A 22,996-nucleotide genomic window follows, 5' to 3' on the forward strand; every position below is an offset into this window, starting at 1 on the left:
CCTTTTTGTTAAATCCAAAGATCTTTAATGGAATTGTTGGGATTGTTTGTTGCAACGGTCTACCAACTATGCAGGAGGGTCACACTAGCTAACGGGAAACTAAGTTTCGGAATGAGCGGTGGTGGGGTAATGGATAAGGCCTCGTCTTCTCAATCGAGAGGCCGTGGGTTCAAACCCTGGCCTGTACCAATGAATTCTTTCAATTGTGTTTTCAATTAAGGAGTTTAAGTACGTGCTCTTACGGTGATGGAAAACATCGTGAGGAAATCTGCACATCTAGATTCTAGATGTGTATGCTAAGTGCATTGTACTTATACCAAAACGGCGATATGGTTCGCAACCTATCACGTGAGTACAAATGTGCTGCGAAAAGTATCATAACTCCTAAACTACAAAAAAATACATGGGGGTGATATAGCTACCCCTTGACCTAAGCAATCAAACATTTTCCTTTGGACGTCACTCTTTGGGCCATCCTGTATATATGTATATATATACACGTTTCGGAATGTTTCTGAGGTTACCACGAAACTAGGTGGTATCTCGTTGTATTAAACGTACCGATTGCACGACAGCTATCGTTCATTAGGTATTGTAAGGTGGAGTGACCCCAGGCGAGAGTGTTCCTTTGTGTACTGTGTTGTAAAACAAAATGAAGATAAACTGCGCCGTTTTTAACTTAAGATCTTAAAAGAGGAGTGGTATAGATTCCATGTCTGTCGGATTTTTATATGTGGTTTTCATCAAACATCTTTTTATTTGCAGTTTTTGTGTTACAATAATTAGAAGACAATCGTCAGTAAATAAAAAAATCACAATGATTAAATTTTTACCACATAGGTAGGTATTTTATAATATGAACCTTCATTTCAAATTAGACTTTAATTAAATAACTTAACAATCATATCATCAACATTTTAATTAACAAAATACTGATTAACAGGAGCGAAAACGCAAATTAAAGGAGACAATATTATTGTGTATTTCAATGGTTACATGCCGGCTGTGGGTGGCGTGACCCCACCGCAATTTCAGCCAATTTAAAACATGCTGAGTAAGTGCACTCAATCCTGAAATAATAATAAATAAATAATAAATATGTGGGGACATCTCACACACGGCCATCCGACCCCAAGCTAGGCAGAGCCTGTGTTATGGGTATTGGATAGCTGATATACGATCTACACAAATACATAGATAGATACATATTAAATAATCAACACCCAAGACCGAGTACAAATATCTGTCTTTAAACAAATATCTGCCACAGCCGGGAATCGAACCCAGGACCTTCGGCATAGCAGTCAGGGCCATTAACCACTACGCCATTCGACCGTTCAGCCAATTTAAAACATGCTGAGTAAGTGCACTGAATCCTGAAATATTCAGCAGAAAAGTTTATCGGAAACAACGCTTAACGAGGTGGCTCTGGGCTTTCTTCGTTTCCTTGTTACTTTGTAAATTACGATGAGAGCTTTATGGTTCAAATTCGCTTTATACAGTTCTTGGTTTGGCATTAAATTATGTATGTTTCAGTGTATTTTATTCTAGATAATGTATATAAAAAGTGAGTTCATATTTCAAAAAAACATACATACATACATACATACATACTCACGACTGTAAACCCCGAAGGGGTAGTCAGAGGTGGCTCACAAAGCGAGCCACCCACTTTTCGCAGCACATTTGTACTCACGTGATAGGTTGCGAACCATATCCCCGTTTTTGGGATGTGAACAATACACTTAGGATACACATCTAGAATCTAGATGTGCAGGTTTCCTCACGATGTTTTCCATCACTGTAAGAGCACGTGGTATTATTTACTTAAACTCTTAAGTACTTAAACTCCTTAATTGAAAACACAATTGAAAGGATTCATTGGTTTGGCCAGGATTTGAAAAAATATCATTAACCATTGACGGACAGACGGACGAACAATTAAACGGTCCTTCGGAACCTTAAAAATTCATAAGATTCCGGCGATCGTCCTTTATAGCGAATAGATGCCCGCGGCAATCAGCTAGTCAGTGTTAAAATGTATGCTATTATAAGTTTTATTATAACATTTCCCGGTGTCTAAAAATAAAGATCTAATAATGAGTAACCTTTTCGTATGTATAATGATGTTTATTGTATCCTTTGACTGTTGATTTTTGTTTATTAGCAGTATATAAATACTTACATGTAAGTATTCATGATTATAATGATATATTTATAGCAAAAACATGTCAGCATCCACAAAGATATTGTTCATTAATAGACAGTGAACTTGGAAAAGCCTTAAGAGAACATTTTATGTTACAGAACAATTTTGTGCCACGAGTAGCGATAATGAACTTCTTTGTATTAAATTAAAATTAGTTAACAAGCTTAATTCTGTAGAGTTTGTAAAAATTTCAAAGGCAATTTGGAAAAGCTAAGAGAAATCATCTACCGAACTAAGTTTATTAAAACGTCTACTAAAAGCCCTCATTAAGTTGCACTTCTTTTTAATATTTTGCGAAAACAAAAGTTGATCAGAAAGACCAGTTTGTGCAACCTGCTACCAGATTAACGTTGGAAAAAGGAATATTCTATACAATATAGGTAGGGATATTACTTTATGGTTTAATCGGAAATCCTACAGTTTATTAATATTAATTCACGGTTCTTTTATATTTTGTACAGTATCACAAAAAATATGGGCTACTCTTTTATGAAATTTTCACTGACAACCATTTTTTACAGATTAATTATCCTCTTGATATTATGATCCTGTTGAACTTAATAACTCTGTCAAAAGCACCTATTGGTAAAAAAACCTAAAAAGTAGTAATCAAGTTAGATAATGATTTATAGTAGCATTTTTTAAAATTTACTTCTAACTCTCTTTGCTTGACACAGAAAGTCTTTTTGATGATAACTAAATTAGATATAACTTTTAAATTTAAAGGGTGTTTAAAGTAACAGATCTTTCATATATATAGGTACATACTTAAAGTAATTTTGTCATCGAAAGTTATAAAAAAGACCAATCACAGAAATGTTACGTTTTTAAAATATGATTAACCTCTAGTTAAATTAGAACGTTATTCTTCTCCCAATAGCTTATTATAAGGAAAGTGAATTGAAGATTCAGTCATTTCCATTTGTTCCGGGATAAAGTGATTTATGGTTTAATACGAAATTCTTTGACCCCATAGAAACGTCGTAAAAGATCATTTAATATCTTGGCTGGCGGCATTTTCAAGATTTGATGTTATTAAACAGAGGGGAGGCGAACCCGATTACAAAATTAATGTTTTATTTTAGTCACTTCCTTATTAAAGTGGGGGAGAGGGACCTGACCCAGGTTTCTCTGCACCTGACCGTACTATGTAAAAGTAATACTAATGGCTAGTTTCAATAACTTTATCTGGCGATGGCTAGAAGTTACTCTCATAGATTGTTATGTTTATCTGTAAAAATCTACCGATAATAATAAAGTAGGTACATGAGGAATCAAATACGCTGAATAAAATAAATATAACCTAATTTTTTTCATGATAAGAGAATTTAATTGCTTCTTTCATATTGTAGGTACCATTATACCTATCTAATAATAATAAATGATTCAAAGAAAAAATATGGCATATTCATCTTTTTGGTAGAAAGTCAACACTGAAGTTATTAAGATTCTCCTCTGAGCAATACCATTATGGTCTAATTACTTATGCGATATTCTACTTCAAAGTAAAATTAAATTCCGCCATGACTTTCATGTCCTTTGACACCATCAGAATTTGAGATTTTCCATGATTTCAGGTCGCAAACGAAACTTTATTAATTATTGCCTAATTTTAATACTTTGACGTTGTCTTGTATTATCAATATTATCATTAGGGTGATTACAATAACGGGGTCTTAACTTTCACGGTAATGGATTTAAATTCCTTCACATCTACTTAGTTTTATATCACACTTGAAATTTTGAGTATGAAACGCAGCGCTGTGAATGTCTGAATTGCGGTTGAGTAGGACTTTGTGATTTTTTGGGTATTTATTGTGACTAGCCTGTTGGCTTGACACATTCTTCTTGTTTCTAGAACTATATAATTTTTCACTGTCCCCGCTGCACGGGTCCGATATCAACGACGATAAACTCGTTTTAACAGAGCCGTAGTTAAGCGAATCACGATACAGTGAAGTTGATTTCCGTCGACAACCAACCCGTGCAGCATGTACGTAGGGTTACCACCATAGAACATTTTCAATTAGCAATCCTCAAGCAGCGACTGACAACTTGTGCGTAATTGGTATGGATCTGACAGATTTTTGGCAGGCGAGCGACGCGCTTATGGATTGTTAATTGCTAACGTGTCAATGGTGGTACGGTAGCTGATTGTCTTCTAACTCACCAGTAGCATGCAGCTTCCTCAACGGATCCACGATCGCAAAATACCGGTCAGCAGACAGCGCGGTGAGCGTAAAGACAGAGACGCCAATACTGACGTCCTTCGCTGCCTCGCTCACTCTGCAGACCGTCGGCCCCCACGGCCACGACTCCACGGTGTACACGATGGAAGTGAACGGCACGCAGGTGATGATGACCAGCAGGTCCGCGAGAGCGAGCGAGAGGATGTACCTGGGGAAAGAGATGGGGGGAGGTTTGTGAGTTGCGCTGGAGATGTGGTGAGCTGGGGTCACATTACTCTAATTCATAATAACATTTTCCCTCTTGACTTGGATACAGAATAACAGTAGCTGCTTATCTAATCCATCGCCCTAGGTAGAGGTAACAATAGAAATAATCCTAAACAAGAACCTTGTTGAATAATATACTCGTACAGGGATAAAGATATCGTATTTACTTAGATAGAAGATTATAATTATTTTATTCCGAGATTAGTAAAATCCCATTGAAATCTTTCTAAGCTGCTATGTGAATAAATATTTCGATCCACCCCCTTTTCCCCACCCGATATGGGTACAGCTGATTCCAGGAAAAACTCTTCGCTTAGCAAAACAAAAGAAACGCGAATTCATAATCTTTTACAGATTAAGAATGTCTTTGAACCTTCGGATTATGGAACATAATCCTAATTTCTACTGAAAATTAATTTTCCACGAAGGCTAAGGTTAAGATGGTCACTTTTGATAATGGTTGTTACAGGCTTTTTTACACAAAGAGTATATCATTATAGCTTTTGCGATATCGTCAGAACACCCTCGTAAAACCCAAATGTTTTAGATAATAGGAACACTGTACTCCCTAGACCCCTGCTATTACCTATCATTCCCATCTTAGAAAAACCCGCGTTAGCAATCCATTGTTTATACCTATTTAGAGTATTTTAGACCCATACCCCCTTATTATAAAACATAGACTAAATACCCCTACAGTCCCGGTTTACAACCGATTTTAGTACAGATATTATAGCAGATATTATATATAATGTGGATATGATATGATATTGTTTCTGTTGGCGGTAATTAGTAGGTATATACTTACAGGTAGGTACGATAGCTAGAAGCGAAACTAGAGAACACAGCTACTGGCGCTAACGATTATCGCTCATGTTTTAATTGGCCTTTAGGGCATCGTGTTTGTACGTGTTATGTTACATTACGTAACTTGTAACATCTTAAGGATGGGTCTAGAGGGAGTTTTTGTCACCGTTTGATCAGTAAAAGTAAACGTGATTTTGTATGGGAATGAATAGCACGTGTACGATTAGGTGGTGAGTCTGCCACGCTGCACAAATTTTTGTTTACTTTCCACTGCTCTTACGGTGAAAACTCACGCTCTGAATGCTGAGTTACGATCTGATCCGAAGAATATATTTATTGTACTACCACAAAAAACTTAAAACTTAAAACAAGTGTTTTAAACTCAATTTAACACTAGGATAAACAGGTGTTAATCACTGTCAAAATTTTAGCGGTAAGGCCTTTATTATTGTTATAGCTAATATCCCCACTCTATTAACCAACATATTCGTCAAGAATTGGGTGCTGTATTGGAAAGTTCTGCTTTTACTTACGGAATGATTATGCAAGAAAAGTAGTTAGTGACGTACCTATGAACTTATACATCTGGAACACCCTGGGCCTAACCCTACTTGAGCTTTAATCAAGCTTCAACGAAAATGAAGAAGCAGAGGAAGAAATAGAACAAGTTTACTCACGTATTAGGAACATTCCTCATAGCCTTATGCCGCACAAACACAGCGACCAAGGTGCCGTTGCCCACGACGCCGATCACGAAGATCAGCGCGAACAGTATCGGCACGATGTAGGTCTCGGGCCGCTCGTCGTACGGCTGGTAGGGCTCCGAGGCGTTTGTGTCGTACGTGCCGTTGAGGTCAACGAACTCTGTGGTTTCCTCCATGGCGCATAGCTTCTGGGGGAAGAGAGTTTGCGGTTAAAAAGGATTTTTAACCCTTGACAAAAGAAAGGGGTTAGTTTAACGTGACTGTGTATCTGTCTGTGTGTGATAAGCGGTTGAATGTCGGGTGTTCTAACGTTGCCGTTGGTTAGGTTAGGTTGTTTAGGTTATACTTTTTTATAATAACCGTGACATATTGAGACTACTTTGAAATTTTGAGTTGAAGATGAGCTTCTTCTGTTCAGCCCCCCTACTCTTCAAAAGCAATGTGTTGTATCTGTCTTGCGTTGTCAACATTAAAAAAATCATAACTTCTCTTCAAAATCGATTTTACAAAAAGTAAAAATACATAAATGTTCATCAAGATAACGCCTTTTTTTAAGAACCAAGCACTAAGAACCAAATTGGTACCCAGAATGTAGAATATATTTTTGATTTTGGCCGAAAAAGCCTTTTTTGTTTTTTTTTTCTAAGTAACTTCTAAATTTTAGGCATTATATTATTGTTTTTACAAGTCGATTTTACAGATTTTTATAAGTCGAACATGAAAAGCATGACTGCCTGGCATAATATATATTTTTTTGAAAGTCTGAAAAAAAAAACTTCCTAAAGTATCATCTTTAACCCAATTAATTATAGAGCTTAGAATTATATTGAAAGCTCAGACGCTATAAGAGGCTTAAATTGGTTTAGTTTCCTCGCAACCAATCACACAGACAGAAGCAAGCTCATACTAAGTATACATCCTAACTAATATTATAAATGCGAACGTAACTGTGTCTGTCTGTCTGTTACTCTTTCACGCCAAACTACTGAACGGATTTGAATGAAATTTGGTATACATATGGTCTAGACCCAGAGAAGGAACATCTATAGGCTACTTTTTATCCCGGAATTTCTACGGGGAAACTTTTTAAGGCGAAGCAAAGCTCGCGGGAACAGCTAGTACTTTATAATTCCGTGTAACCAATTCGAGCTACATTGATTACAAAGTTCGCGGAATAAGTTAAGAGAAGAGAAGAACCTACCAATCAGTGCAGCAATCATAAGATTCGAAACCTCCGTTTACTATCGTGTATCGTCAACTATCACTGTCAAAATGTAAGGCTTTGTTAGTTCCAAAAGTGACATTTGTTTTTTCCATCTTAGGTGGAATTTCACCAAACGCTAAACGTATTTAGGGTGGATTCGGCCAACGTCGAGTAACTGTTTACTCACGAGTAAAGTACCAGTTACTCGCGAGTAAGCAGATTTTGCATTCTACCAAACCTGAAACCAAGATAACTAGCTTATCCCAAGAATAAAATGTTATACCGCCAAAATTGACCGTGTAACGAGCTTATCCGAGAGTAATTTTGTAATGGCGGCAGCACATCAGCTGATTAGAAAACCGTCATAATGACATATAAACACATCTGTCAAAACATAAACAAAAGTACGTTAAAAGGCAAAGTCTCAGAATAACAACAGCGAATAAAATATTAAAACATAAACAATTTCATACTTTTATAATCCATTCAAACTAAGTTGGCATGTCATTTCTATTGCATGCTTTGAAACGCAGCTATTTTTATTTTAGTTGCATTACAGTTTCGTTCCTCGTTCATTCAATTTAATCATGGTATAACTTGGTAGAATGCAAATGTACTTATCCTAGATATTTACTCGCGTATAATTTTAATTCCGGTATAGTTATTCTCGTGTAACGTGATGTTTGGACGAATCCACCCTTAGTAGCCTGTAATACGTCTGTCAGTTAGTACAAAATGTATTTAAAATTTGATTTAAATACTATTTTAGCGTTTGGTAAAAGTGACCCTTAGTGTAGTTTCGAAAATGGTATCGAATCCTGTGATCGCACCTCAGATCAGCGTGTAAGGTCGACCGTAGAGGCCGCGACATAGACAAAAAAGGTGATTGGATTTCTCCACAGAGTATTCAACCGGGTCGCGCGAACCTTCTTTCAATGCTCTGTGGGTTTCTCAAGTTCTAAAGGAACTCGCTAACCTTTGCGGCCCCTTGTTAACAAGATGACCTTCCTAACACGTGCAAGCGCGAACTATGACCCCTATTGCAGTGGTTTAACAAGAACTTTAAGCTGAAATTTGTTCACTCTTGCAGTTTGTAGCGAGTTTTATTTGATGAGATGTTAGTGCAAATAGTGAAACAGAGTTATAAACTTTGTAGGATAATTTCATTAGTTAGCCACATTGAAGTCTTTTAAACTAGAACAATTTTCCATAAAAACAAGTTTTTTTTATTAAGTTTTTAACTAGTGATTAATAAAGTTTACTCATTTTTAAGTATTAAAAGATTATTTCCCCATACAGGAAAATTATTAATTTCCAAAAAAAAAATTGTTACTTTAGTTGGTGACCCCGCTACAACAGTGCTACGGGCTACGACGGGCTACGAATTCGTAGCGAAGCTGCTACGCCGCGCCGTAGGCAGTTGTTTTGTACAGGGTCTGATTTCAGTAAGATTTTGTAATTTTAACAAAGCTTGAAGGATCTGGGGCAGTAATTTGCCCTTGCACAGTTGGCTGATCTCAATAAGATTGACCGCAGAAGCCGAAATTCGGTTAGGAGCCCCATTTCAATGACCGTGCGGAATAATGCCAGTGTTTTTGACGTAGCACTAAACGACTATCGTTTAAAATGCTGAGAATATTTTTCAGTGTTTACATATTTTTGTTTGTACTACTTACATTTTGTTTAAAATATGAATGCTTCACAGGTACAAGTAGGTACAGGTTGAGTAAGATAAATGATAAAAGTGACGACAAAATTGATCCCTATTTACTTAGTATATTTACGTAAAGCCTTGCCAACCAATAAGACAAGGTAATCTCTTCATATTTTAATAAAACCCTTTTAAAGGCTCTTCAGAATTTACAAAATCTTTCAAAATATCTTCCTCAAAAGAGAGCTCTCTTCAATACTCGTAAGTACAGCGACAGCGTAAACAAAATTGAAAATAATCTAAAGTAGCCACAAATTTTGAATAACAGATATTATTATGAATAGCAAATTATAGGTAAATTAAAGCCCCAATCACAGTTCTGTGTTACGTAGGGTTGGGCGTTATTACACGACACTATAATATACAATAACTAGTATTCTATGCCAAAGTAGACTAGTATTCGATGCCAAAGTACAAGTAGTGCTTTTTTTCTACAATGATTTTTCTAAGTTATAAATAAATAAAACTTACAATGAACGAACCAATAACTACTGTCACACCTATAGAGTGTCCCACGGCATATGCAGGGGCGGTTTCCACATGGTTTGTTTATTTGTCTCATTAATACAACATGTACGTAAATTAGACAGCTAACACTTCGATCATTTCATTGATTAAACATTTCACACACACACACACACGCACTCACGCCTTGTACTAATGTACTCCCTTGCGGGGTAGGCAGAGATGCATTGCTGCACCCACTTTTCGCCAGAGTGTTATGTTAGTCCCAATGTAATAGGGGGCGGGCCTATTGCCATTTTACGGGCACATCCAAGACCCGAGAACAAATATCTGTGTTTAAACAAATATCTGCCCCAGCCGGGAATCGAACCCGGGACCATCGGCTCAGTAGTCAGGGTCACTGACCACTACGCCATTCGGTCGTCTTATTACGCATTAAACATTTCCTTAATACTTTATTGACAGCCAAGTGCAGTGATTTTGTTTTCCGTTGCTCAACAATTGATTTATGGTACAATTACAGTAGCTACGTAAACAACAGTATCAGAACCAAAATCACTACTTTCAAACCGAAACGATAGCGACAAACTAGTATCGTTACGTTTCTTGAAAAAAAACGTAACGGCCCTAGTGTTTGGTTCGTTTTAATCGCCGAGATCCATTCACCCCGCGATCTATTCACCCCCGTAGTGGGTCAACTCAACTCAGTGGTGGGTCAATTGGCCAATTCACATCAAGCTGAAGAGGCATCCTCGATCAGTGTGATTAGTAATAAGCAATGATTCTGACACCAGGCCCCTATCGCAAGCTTGTTTTGTCAACGGTTTCCGGTTTCAAATTGTATTGAATTTGTCACTAATTAGGTACTACGTAAATGTTTTTGTTTAGTCTTCGTTTTGACTTCGCGATGACCGCACAGTCATTTGTAATCTAATCACACTATATAAATTTTCAATAGGCTATGAAAAATAACCCTATGATAAGATTAGTTTTCAAGGTTTTTAAACCAACGAACGAGGAAAGATGATTGTCACACACACATGTGAATATATCTGAAATTTATTTTATTTTAATAAGTATTTATGACAAAAAAACAAATAGTAATGAAAAAAATGCCTTCCAATAGAATTTTGTTACTCACGTGACTGACGGAATTTTGTTCACAACAAAACTTGTTCAGAATGACGTGCTAAGTCAGCCCCTTTTGGCTTATTATACTTTGTCCTTCTTATTCATGGTTTTTGACGTTTGCTTAGTGCATCTGGTAAGTAAATTTGGTTTTCGTTTGCAGTCATCAAATAGGTATGTATGGGATTTTGAATGCCAAAAAACCAATTATAAGATGGACAGACTAGTACACGAGTTCTCGAGTGGAGACCAAGAACAGGCAAACGCAGCGTGGGACGCCCTCCTGCCCGCTGGACTGACGACCTTAGGCGGGTAGCCGGTAGTGGTTGGATGAGGACCGAGTGTTGTGGCGCTCCTTGGGAGAGGCCTATGCCCAGCAGTGGATGATTATTGGCTGATGATGATGATGAAAATTTCCATCTGACTTTCACTCACAGCTGCCTCGCTCCGACTCGCATAAACCAATCGAGGTCGATTCAAGTATAAAATAAAGGAAATATGATCATAAAAATGCAGTAAACATTTCCTTATTTTTATGGATTGGCGGTATAAAAATCGACATATTGCTATAAAATATTTTTTATAGATTTCTTAATTAATACAAGATAATAAATTGTGAAAAAGGCATAGAAAAATAGAAAAAATCCAAAAGTATATTTATAAGTATATATGTATGTGAATTAGGCTTGAGACGAAATCAAAAACAAGGCAATACCAATCTCAGTAATTTCAAAGTCTAGCATTGAAATTTAACACACGCAATACTAAAAAAATAACACCTACATTTAATTAAAACATCTGCCTTTTAAGCAACGGTTACTAAATTGATCATGATAAAGAAGTAGTAATTTTACCAACATAAAACCCAATGAAAAAATAACGATTTGAAAGTTTAGTTCAACCCCAATTTTTAATTTTAAAATTTAAATGGAAACGATTTCCTGAATAAGGATGCATGTGACATATTTCAGCAATAGGCAATACAATACAACAATGTTGTATACAAAGTATACACGTATACAGAATACGGTCCGACTGTGTCGCATACAAATGATGTAATTTTTCCCTGCCTGCCTTAGATTAACAATATACCAACAAGATTGAGTGTCAGTGCAAAAGAAACGTCTCGACAAACACTTCTATCACTGACCTCTTATTTTGAATTAGATTTGTGACTCTTTTCATTGGTAAAATGGTTGTCATTAGGTTGAACTCTATTCTATTAAGAAGTAAGAGCGATGGTATACATTGTACTTAAATTCAAAGATCTCATTGGTACATGTCAGCGCCGGGATTCGAACCCGCATCTCTGGCGTGAGAAGCGGGCGCTCACGCGACTGAGCTACCACCAGTCTTAGGTTGAACTCAAAATGGTATGACAGTAAAAACAAATGTGGACAGTTTTTTGCTTTGCTTTGTAGTTATGTGACATGACCATCTAGTTCGTATAGTTAATCTAAGCATAGGAATGGTGTAATTTTTCCCTGTCGTCACACTCTGGTATGACAAAGGTACCCTTTATTAAGAAGATCGAGTGGGGCTAGTGCAACCTGTCTGTTTTGTTGTTATCCTATTTTCTTACTTGTACCTATATGGTGTTGCAAAAGAGGTATAGTAAGGGTAAACTCAGCTCGTCTTTCCTTTTTTATATCGTTTTGAAGCAAAATGTTTCTGTAATTGACATTCAGTGAAAAAAAAATCTAAGTATAAAAAGGTCGAGGTATATAAAAGGTTGAGGTTCCACAACAGTCATTATAAATTTATATAATCTCCAAGTTGTATCTATATACATAAATATAAAAATACAAGTTCTTGTTGTTTAGTTATCATAATCTCTTACTTACTATAAATAATTACCTAATTACTTATAACTTTTTTGATCATGTAAACTCGAAACATCTGGGAGGTTTGCGGAGTTCACTTCAAACACAGAATGTTTCTGGTTGAAGATTTTTGGTTGTTAATCACCTTTTAATTACCCAAGAGCTAAAGGGTTACTTTAGCTTTACAAAAACGGGAGCTGTCAAGAATTTGGTGATTTTAATGAAACTAGATTGAGTCATGGTTAGTGCAGCAGAAGTTTTTCTTTTGCTAGAGTGATCCCTTTGGTGGTACTTCATAATTTAATAAGTTAGCAGTATAATAGTAAGTATGTCTTGCCTTATACACTATATTTTGAGCCTTCTAGACTAGAGAGCGAATTTGATGTTAGTATCAAGCTATTAAGTAAGTAAAGTGCTATATGTAAGTTGTTTAAAATAGTGCAAAGTAAATTAACTGCGTTTTTGAATGACAGACCGACATTGCTGTGAAACATAAGTTTTTTTACCATTCCAACCAACAGATTTAATACGCAGATCAGATCTGAGCAGACAGACAAATACCCTTATAAAATTTTATCACATTCATGGCACTCCTCTTTTTAGATAGCATGATGAAATCATTAAGATATTGAACCTGATAAACATATTTATTATTGTTTTGTGCTCCCCGTATCACAACAAGACTCGGTTTGTTTCTTCATCATTAAGACATGTTTATTTATCATGTGTATTTGTTTTTCTCTTTGTAAATAAGGGTGAAATATGGAGTATTTGTGCGAAGAACGCCTGTTTATAATTATGTGGGATGAATTTTTATACAGGTTGTTGCAAGGAAACCTACGTGTGCAGCATGTTATATCTAAGCCCGCAAATGAAATCAGAATGTCAAAATTCGCAAAAAAATGCACGTAATAAAAGTCACGTGACCAACAAAGTTTCTATGGAACATGTTTTTTTGAGAATTTTTACATTCATATTCCATTTTTGTGCATAAACCATATTATATACATGCTGGACACTTAGGTTATGGCTTAGTCTATTCTATTCTATTAGGCTTTGTATACTTACGCTTTTTGCAACACCCTGTATTTGTAAAAAAAAAGTTATTCTTGTTTTGCACTTCTCTCCTCACATGCTAGGTATGCCTAGCCCTTAGATAACCTCATGTGATTCGCAACCGCAACCAATTTGCTCCTTAATTCTAAAGCTCAAAGATGTAACAAGGGCGGTGAAACTAGAGGATAATTTAGTAATTTGAATTCGATTTGTACCTCTTCGTAACACGTAGTAAGATTACTTAATTCAATTATCTACAAAGCCTTGTATTTAATAATTAGCTGAGTTAGGTGGGTATACAATAGGTACAGAGTAGATTTTTTTCAGTAAACTACTTGACCTATTGAGCAAATTTTATGAAGGGACTATTGCAAAAAAAACTTAGTTGTGCGCTATATTATAAGAAATGCTATATCTAGCCACCCGCAATTATGTAAGTAGCCCTTAAAATTTTAGACTAGTCTATAAAATATTACGTTTACGATAGCATCAATGCGAGTTTATAGCCTCATGCGCTTAGCCTAAGTACTTAATCTGTAAATTAGGTACAAAGTACTAATCCCACCAACTTAGGCCATCGCACGATTCCAAGTCTACTGCGCTTATGAATGAACCCGTATAAAAAGCTGGCCACTACCACAAATATTATTATGAACTCATAACTTAAATTTGGTCAATAGGCTCTCACAATTACGTCACTTCCGACATATTCTGCTACACCGATTGTCTGGAAGAAATTACTTTAAACAAAAAGGCCCCTCATTTCTGTATGCTTTAGAATATTTACCAATACCAAGAGGTATAGATTTCTCTAACTACATTGTTTATGTGAATAGCCTCCCTAATTCACGGTCTCGGCTTGAGGCGCGTGAACAAAAACAATGGTTTAATTGAAACTTGTCACAACAGCTACAACATAAATTGTTTACTTATTGAAGCCTCTATAAATCCACTAAGTTTTGTTGAGCCACAAATCTTAAACGTCTTGGATAAACACGTTCTTTTGAATTAAAATCGATTGTTGTTTATGTTTAGGGATCCAAGCTTAGCTATGTAAATAATACTAAGCTGAAGGTGACGTATGTATACAATAACTATGCTTACGTATACATAAATAAAAAGGTCGTCGCCAGTACCATTAGTAAATAAATTTCACTATATCGCGGATCACGACAAACACAGCAACGGAAAGTGTATGAAACTATTTTGTCTACGTCGATAAAGATACCGTGTTAACTGCAATGCCAATGTCAAGTTAAATAATTTAAAATACTTAATTTCCGATTCAAATTCCCCCTGTATAATCGAAGCTCGCGGGCAAAAGCAATAACATTTATTATCCCGCTATTGTAATCAATTAACCTTTGTGTGGAAGAAAATGATGGATAATTGTGAAAGTTTCCCGAACAACCCTTTCTAATTGAAAAGCTGAAACGTATTAATAAACTTTAATCCCGTTTTTGTTCTTGAAAAGTCATTGAAATTACGCTTTCGGGTTTTAGTCACAAAAACGGTTTTTTAATTATAATAGTGGTCACTCACGAGCAATAAAAATTTAAATTCAAATGGTTTAATCGACGTAAAATTTTACAATTATTTGTCGATAGTCATCTACCACCATTTCACAAAGGCCCCGTCATTGAGAAGGAAAGAAATGGCGAAAGAAACTCCTCGAGCATCTTTTCAACTTTTTCCTTATATATCTATTACAATTTTTACTTATCTAGTACCTACAATTTTACTTAAGTACCTACAAAAAGTTCCACCAGCCATTGCCGTTCCATTATGTCGCTGGAACTTTTTCATTGCTCATAAAGTCATGACCATGAGTATAATATTTGAAGTTGTTTGCATCAAATATGTTCTCCACGATTGAAATGTTTGATTTTTCTTCAGATCTTGAAGCCAATGTAAATACGTTCAGAAGTATCTGTTACATTTCGCATAAAAATACTGTTACATAAATATTAACATCTCGTTTCAATACGCTCACGCGGTGGCATCGTTATAGATTTGATTTCCAATCTTACTTTAATGTAAACGGTGTATGTGGTAATCCATACATACGTTTCGGTTTAAGAACCTGATGCTCTATCGCAAAGTCAAAACGAAATAAAAATTACGAAGTTAATAGTGCCAAATTCAATAAGTACCTACATTTTGATTCCGAAACTCGTTGTCAAAACAAATTCCAGATAGGTAGGTATACGATACGGTAAGCTACGGGTACGGGAAGCTATTAGCTCGCATCCAGTGGCGTGCTTTGGGAGAGGCCAACGTCCAGCAGTGAACTGCAATAGGCTGATGATAATGATGATGATGATGATAGGTATACGTACACTGCAGTGCTGTTATTGTCAGTTTAACACCTGAGAAACTCAAATTAAGCAGATCTTGGGTATACAATGCAGCAGTGTGATTTACAGAATTCTCGTTGACTAGAAAATAAGTTGTCCACCATCCCGCACTAGGTAAACTAACTCGCACTAGGCGTCCACCAACCCGCACTAGGCCCGCTTGGTGGACTAGGCCTTCCTTCATTGGAAGGAGACCCGTGCCCCACGGACGTGATGGGTCGACGATGATGAGAATTAAGTTCACGCTTAGGTAGATTTAAATTACACAAGTGACAAACTGGGGATTAGTCTGATATTCAAATATGTTGATTGGTCGTAATCAACCCTAATAAATCATCTCTTCAAACACTATCCGGCGCTTATCGAAGTCATCAATCAACAGCTGATGAGGATCTTTTGTACTCTGTAATTCATTCAATAATGAATCTGGTTTTTATACAAATGTATTAAAATTACCTACTATATTTTATTTAATTATTGGCTAAATTAAAATCAGAATTGATTGGCTATGAACCTTACAGAATGTAATTAGTAGGATTGTTGAGATAATACTTACAGAAAGTAATTAGTAATATTGTTTTGACGTCGCACGATTTTCGCTAAACTTTAGATCCTACTACAGACAAATTAGTTTCAAAATAATAATTTTACGATAGTTTAAATAAAAGTTTTTTCCTAACAGTAAGAAGATTCATTTAAGTATTCATACACTCGCAAGCAATAAGGATAAGGCAAGGAAGAAGAAGAAGACACTCGCAAGCAATAAAAAAGTTCCACTTACAAAATGACGTCTCCAAATGACCTCCATTTTTTAAAACATTCATTTTAGAATTTGATCAAAACATGTTAGTTGGTAATATTCTGATGCGCTGTTAAATATACTTCAATATTGCAAACAGCGGAGGTGTCATTGACCTACATTTTCCGCTTAGGAGTAATTTGGTGCTGTAGTCACTGGAACTTTTTCATTGCTCGTGAGTGTAGCAAACTAAAAACTTGTAATTTTTTGAACAAAACGAATTAATAGGTTATTAGTTTCTGAGATTGACAAGCCACAAAAGTGCTACTTTAGGTATAGTTGACTGTATTATGTATGGTTCTCCCCTTCTCATTTCAGTTTAATTGCTTGCAAATTGTTCACATTGTCTGATGAATAGAATGCTCACGAAAATAGAAATGTGACCTTTATTTCTTACGACTTACGGGCTCTCATCTCTCACTGAAAAACTCCCGGAATCCAAAACTATGAATATTCCTATATCCACCTATGAGGTCACGTAGAAAATTGCTTCACAAAACCAAATTCCTGTCTAGTTTTAAAATAAATTGGTTGTGAATGAATTATTCAGAGGATAGTGTGTACAAGACTTTGGGGCAATTTGTGAAGCTGATGCTAATGACAGAGAGAAAATACTGTTGTAGGATTGAACTAGCATGACAGTGTAGTGTCTGCAGGTTTGTGTTCTGGCAATGTATGGAAGAGAAACTTTACCACGGTCTGCATAAATAAGGGTAAAGGTAAGTAAAAAAAAATGGTTAACATACAAATACTTACTTAAAAAATAAACATAAGCAATTTTTTTATTCATATGATAGTTATTGAATTATTATTTCGGAAATTTAAGCATTGGTAAACCTAACATTACTTATTAGCTCACCATTTTCTTCAACGTACTTAGTTAAACAGTAACCCCCTTATTCATAGAGAAGTTACAGAATGTTTTAACTAATAAACTGTTTTGTCCCTCTCCGACCAAGAACAATTTGTTCTTTGACAGAGAGGGACAAAACAGTTTATTAGTTAAAACGTATTGTAACTTTTCTATGAATAAGGGGGTAATAACGGAACTAAAACTTGAGTTACTTCCCTTTGAAAAAACTGAGATTACTTTGGTTTACAGACCATTATCAATTCAACAGTCCCCGAGGACTATTAAAGTTTTTATTCCGCACTCACGAAACGACTGTTCAGACACCATTACTGTAAATATAAACTGTGGCCGTAACTTCACCAGCTATTCCATTATGAACGGGGACACGGTATAATGTTTTGAATGGCTGCGATTTGTATTACGGACAAAATGTACTGAAAAATCACATGTGAAATAAACAGTTGGAACATATTAGTGGACAAAATCAAACAATGCAAGTAATTACTTACTAAAACTTACACACGTAGGTTTCGGCTTAGTATATTTACCACCCTGTATATTTTATTGTACTTGATTAATAGCGACAGAGAATAGGTTAACGTTTTATTCTTGATGATCACAAGAGCTAGTACATAGATTAGCCAGTCAGATAGTCAGATAAACGTTAGTTCCTTTCTAAATATATATAAGGTGCGCTTTACGTATAACAAAAAGGAATATAATAAGGATATAAAACTAAAAATAGGTGTTAACTCCCCGCGCCATAAAACAAATAAATGAATCACTCTGTAAGGGTAATTTTTAACAAACTCTAAGGTGGGATTCCAAACAACGTACCAATTTAGTGGCCTGTCAAACGTCTGTCAGTTAGTACAAAATGTATTTAAAATTTCCCTTCGTGCACCCCATCAGTGTCAAAAAGTATCAATTTTTACTGACTACCTCTGAAAGTTTCATTTTAAACCACACCTATTAGCTTTGTAACGGCTCATCGAGTTAATACGAGCACACATAAAACTGCACACTTCGATGTACGACGCCATATTTTATGGGTTTCATCAAAACATTATAGTCGGACCAAATTACAGTGATTAAAATTAAATTTCTGCTAATTTTCTTAATTAGAGGTACTTATACACGGTTTTGGTGATGTGAACATATTGTTATGGTACTGAGATTTTCAACTGTTACTGAAATTAAATATTGTATACTATTCAAACACAAATATTGAAAGAAAAAGAGTGTGCTAAATTCGGGAAAAAAATGTAAAAGATTGCCAAAAAAGATATTAGGTAAGAAACAAAAGTATGAAGTGTGAACGATTAATCCGATACGCCTATAACTATAAAGCTATAAATTCTTAGGTATATAACTTTAGAATAAAAGCTCTTATTTACTAATATATGCTTATATACTAAAATTTTGTAGGCTTATCGTGAGACTGAATTCTATGAATTCGTGGTATTTCCCTCGCGAACATTCACTCATATTTTCTCGTCGAAGTTATTTACAAATCGGCCTCGCGGAATTCTTGGTGATGTGACGGGAAGACACCACTATTATGCTATTACTATAATTACAATTAGGCTGTTAAAATGATACCCATTTTAACAGTAAAATACGTAACAAAATACATAAATAGGTAAATATACGTATACTTTTTAAAGTTGACAAAAAATATAAGTAGGTATTCCGTAGAAATTTGGTTAAAGATAATAAAGTTATATGAAAATGGCAGTAGTAGTATAATTATAACAAGAAAAGAATCTAATATTTATAATTTGACGTAGTTTTCTGTTATATCCCAAAACACAGCTGAAATCATAATTTCAAATAAGACACTTGGCATTACCATTTTCGGTCGTTAAACGCATAAAGAGCAAATAAAAAGGGTGTTTATTCGTATTTCCTGTAAAATTTCGCTTTTATTGCAGCCTTGGAGAAGTTTGTTGCGAATTATTATAAGAATTTATGTCATCGTTATGGTAATTCAGAAATATGCCTATTAACTTGTTGGGTGTCTAAATGCGCATCCTTCCAACATCTGTCTGATTTCAAGACAAACAAGCGGTTAAGTGTGTACGATAATTCCATAATTATTATATAAGTAAAGTACTTAATCAATTTGTAAGTTATTATCGGCATACTTACACTCATTCTTACATATTTAGACATTTTAAATAAATCCTAGAAAAAATGTTACTGAGATTGCCTGGTTCACCCAATAAGTGTCAGTATAAGTTTGTCAGTCCATGTGATCAACTCTATCTATTCCACTACCACCACGACATCCTGTATATTATACTTTGTAAACTTCTTATTATCACAGTATTATGACTCAACTGTAGATTGCAAGGTGGACAAACTTGGGCAACTATACTTTTATTTTATTTATTTATTTAATAATTTACGAAATACAAATGTGAAAGCAGAACTCGGCCACTCGGCTGAGGAAAATACAAAAATGTTTGCAAGACATTGTCGCCGCACAATAGGTACATTTCCTTCCATTTTCAAACCGCATCTCGACCGGCGACAATTTTATAAGATGTCTTCCTCTCGAGTGCTTTATAGTGCCACAATCTTATCTGTTCCGGTGGTCAAAATGTGCAACAACGAGACGTCATTGTCAAACGTCATTTCATAATCTGTGCGTTATTTGAGTTGTCAATTTCTGCAAAGAAGCTGACGCTACGTTATTTAATTTGTTTTGTGATTTTCTGGGTGAAATACTGCCAAAAACGCTATAATGTGATGCAAGAAAAGTAGTACTATATATATTGGCTTTTATGCAGGAAGAATAACGTATTCAGGCGCCTTTAATTCCGTTTGAAAAATTGGAAGAACGAGTTGCAGCGGCTACAGGTTAGTGTTGCCAAATATGACGAATAATTTTACCCATATATACCTACTCCATGTAATTTTATGAAATATTTTCCCGAGAGGAACGTGCCCCAACAGTGGGGACGGGATGGGTCGTGGTACTCGTGATGAAAAGTATATAATCTTTATTTTTCTTTGGTTACAGGTGTGAGAACGTGACATGATACTTTAAATCTTAGGCAATGTACCAAGAAGAATTTCGCGCACCTGCAGCGATTTTAGACGAAATAATGATGATTTATGACATGTCATTGTTTTCCCAACTTATCAAGAGTTGGCTGAAAGAAATTGCTTTTTAGCAATTAGCCCTTGGAAGGAGACCCGTGCCCCAGCAGTGGGGACGTGATGGGTCGAGATGACGATGATGATGATGAATTAGCCTTTGCACACTGTCTGAATTTCTTTTAATTGACAACATTTCAAAATTTTATACAGTTGAAATTCGAAAACCATTTAGAGATATGGCTCTAATATTCACAAAAAAAAATGTTTCCGATTTTTCTATTGATTTATTTCAGAGAAAAACATAAAAATCTAAATTATCATTCGTGACATCACGATGTGGCATAATAATTAAACGCGCTTTTACTTCTAAAACATGAACAAAAAAAAAACATGTTATGTCACTTTGACAATGACAATGACAAACGTCACTCAAATGTCTGTCACTTTTATGTGTCCTTGTCAATGACGGAAGTTTGTGATTGGTCCTTGCCACAAAATAAAGTTGAAGTTAAAGTTGATTGGTCCTTTGTTCATGTCAAGTTAATGTCATCCAACTTTTTTTTTTAGGTTAGGCAGGCAACGAAAATATTTTTATCCAAAGCCTCGACGTGACGTCACTCATACTATAAATATTTTGAACTTTGAAATTAAAAAAATATATTAAAACATAGAAATATTAAGAAATAAAAAAATACGGGTCATCTAAATTTGTGATATCTACTCGAAAATAAAATAAAATCGGTGAGCATTTTATTTGAAATGTTGTCAATTGTATGTCTGAATTGCTTTTGTTTCTTGTTACTTTAGAAAATGTAAAATAAAGTGTTCAAAAATAATACTTAATTAATAGTTTTTTTTAAGTCTATCTATCTCGTTAGTCTCACGACCCACATATATTACCTATACCATTGTAATCTAGATTTAATCTCCTATATCTGAAGCAGAACATAATCAGAACTAGGTAATTTTATTTCTGTTCGCCGTGGACAAATTTTCCATACAACAAATAATAATAATATAATAATAATATGTGGGGACATCTCACACACGGCCATCCGACCCCAAGCTAGGCAGAGCCTGTATTATGGGTATCGGACAGCTGATATATCTACACAAATACATAGATAGATAGATATTAAATATAAATATCAACACCCAAGACCCGAGTACTCGGCATTTGTCTTTAAACAAATATCTGCCCCAGCCGGGAATCGAACCCGGGACCTTCGGCATAGCAGTCAGGGCCACTAACCACTACGCCATTCGACCGTCGAAATGAAAAAATGTCGTTTGATATATTATATCCACTTGCATTTACTATCGACCCTATATTTTGATTTATCTATGCTTATGAATGTATTAAATTTTGCCTATTTCTGGTTTAAAATTATAACAATAGGTAATAGCAGAAATGCATTGTCGTTTAAACCAGAAATAGGCAAAATTTAATCGATGGCATCACTGGATTCAATGACAGCGACGTCGCCACCGGAACAGATAAGATTGTGGCACTATATGTATGAGTCATTGCCGCTGGCTGGAAACACAGAATAATGAAAAACAAAAACATTTCAAAAAGCGAACGCTGCCTCGAGCTGCAGCGCTAGAAGCAGGGTTACTCTAGCCTCACACAAAACTACCCAACGGGAGCTGTCATGCAATCGATACTTCTAATACAGCTACATAGAGTCGTGGTTAGAGCAGCAGAGCTTCGTTATTCGTAAGGAGTGTGCCCCCAGTACAAAACTGTTTTATTTACGCCTTAGCTCCGCGTGATGTGGGATTTCTACGGAGTGACACACGATACGACACTTCATTTTGCGGGCACATTATTTATTTTATCCAGTAAAGTGCAAAGTGCATGCTGCGCTAGAAAAATATTGTTGCCCAGTGTTGTGTGCATAGTGCAGGGGGTGTAATGGCTGCTTTAATAGCGCCGCTGCCTGGTACCTGTGTTGGAATGAAATATTAAAAATGTATGACTGTCGCCGTTGGAACTATTATATGGAACAAAATGAAATTAAATGTCAGTGGTTGATTGTTTGTACTGAAATCGAAAAAGGATAACGCCATTGTCGTTGTGTGCAAGTTATTTTCTTCCTCTTTAGATATTATAAATTGATTATACCTACCTACTTTTTTGCTTAACCCGGTTTAGGTGATTAGACTGATAAGGAAAATAAAACCTCCTTAACAAAAGATATTAAAGTACCAACAGCATTGTATGTTTATTAGGGCAACATGTATTCTAAGTTCGTTTTGTTTTGATACTAACGAGTATGTGGTACATAGTATTATTATTAATGGTACATCTAG

General features: G+C 35.5%; 1 protein-coding gene across 1 annotated transcript in view; it reads right to left on the reverse strand.

Moving 5' to 3' along the window:
- Positions 1–22,996, reverse strand: part of LOC105381782 (neuropeptide CCHamide-1 receptor) — a 105,917-nt gene that overhangs the window by 67,517 nt on the left and 15,404 nt on the right. The window contains exons 2-3 of the mRNA XM_048622767.1: positions 6,150–6,364; positions 4,380–4,606 (exon numbers count right to left, since the gene is read on the reverse strand). Coding sequence (XP_048478724.1) covers positions 4,380–4,606; positions 6,150–6,352 — 430 coding nt within the window. The 5' untranslated portion in view covers positions 6,353–6,364. The remainder of the gene's footprint in view (positions 1–4,379; positions 4,607–6,149; positions 6,365–22,996) is intronic.

The sequence above is a fragment of the Plutella xylostella genome, chromosome 3, assembly GCF_932276165.1.
Source record: "Plutella xylostella chromosome 3, ilPluXylo3.1, whole genome shotgun sequence".
NCBI classification, from domain to species: Eukaryota; Metazoa; Arthropoda; class Insecta; order Lepidoptera; family Plutellidae; genus Plutella; species Plutella xylostella.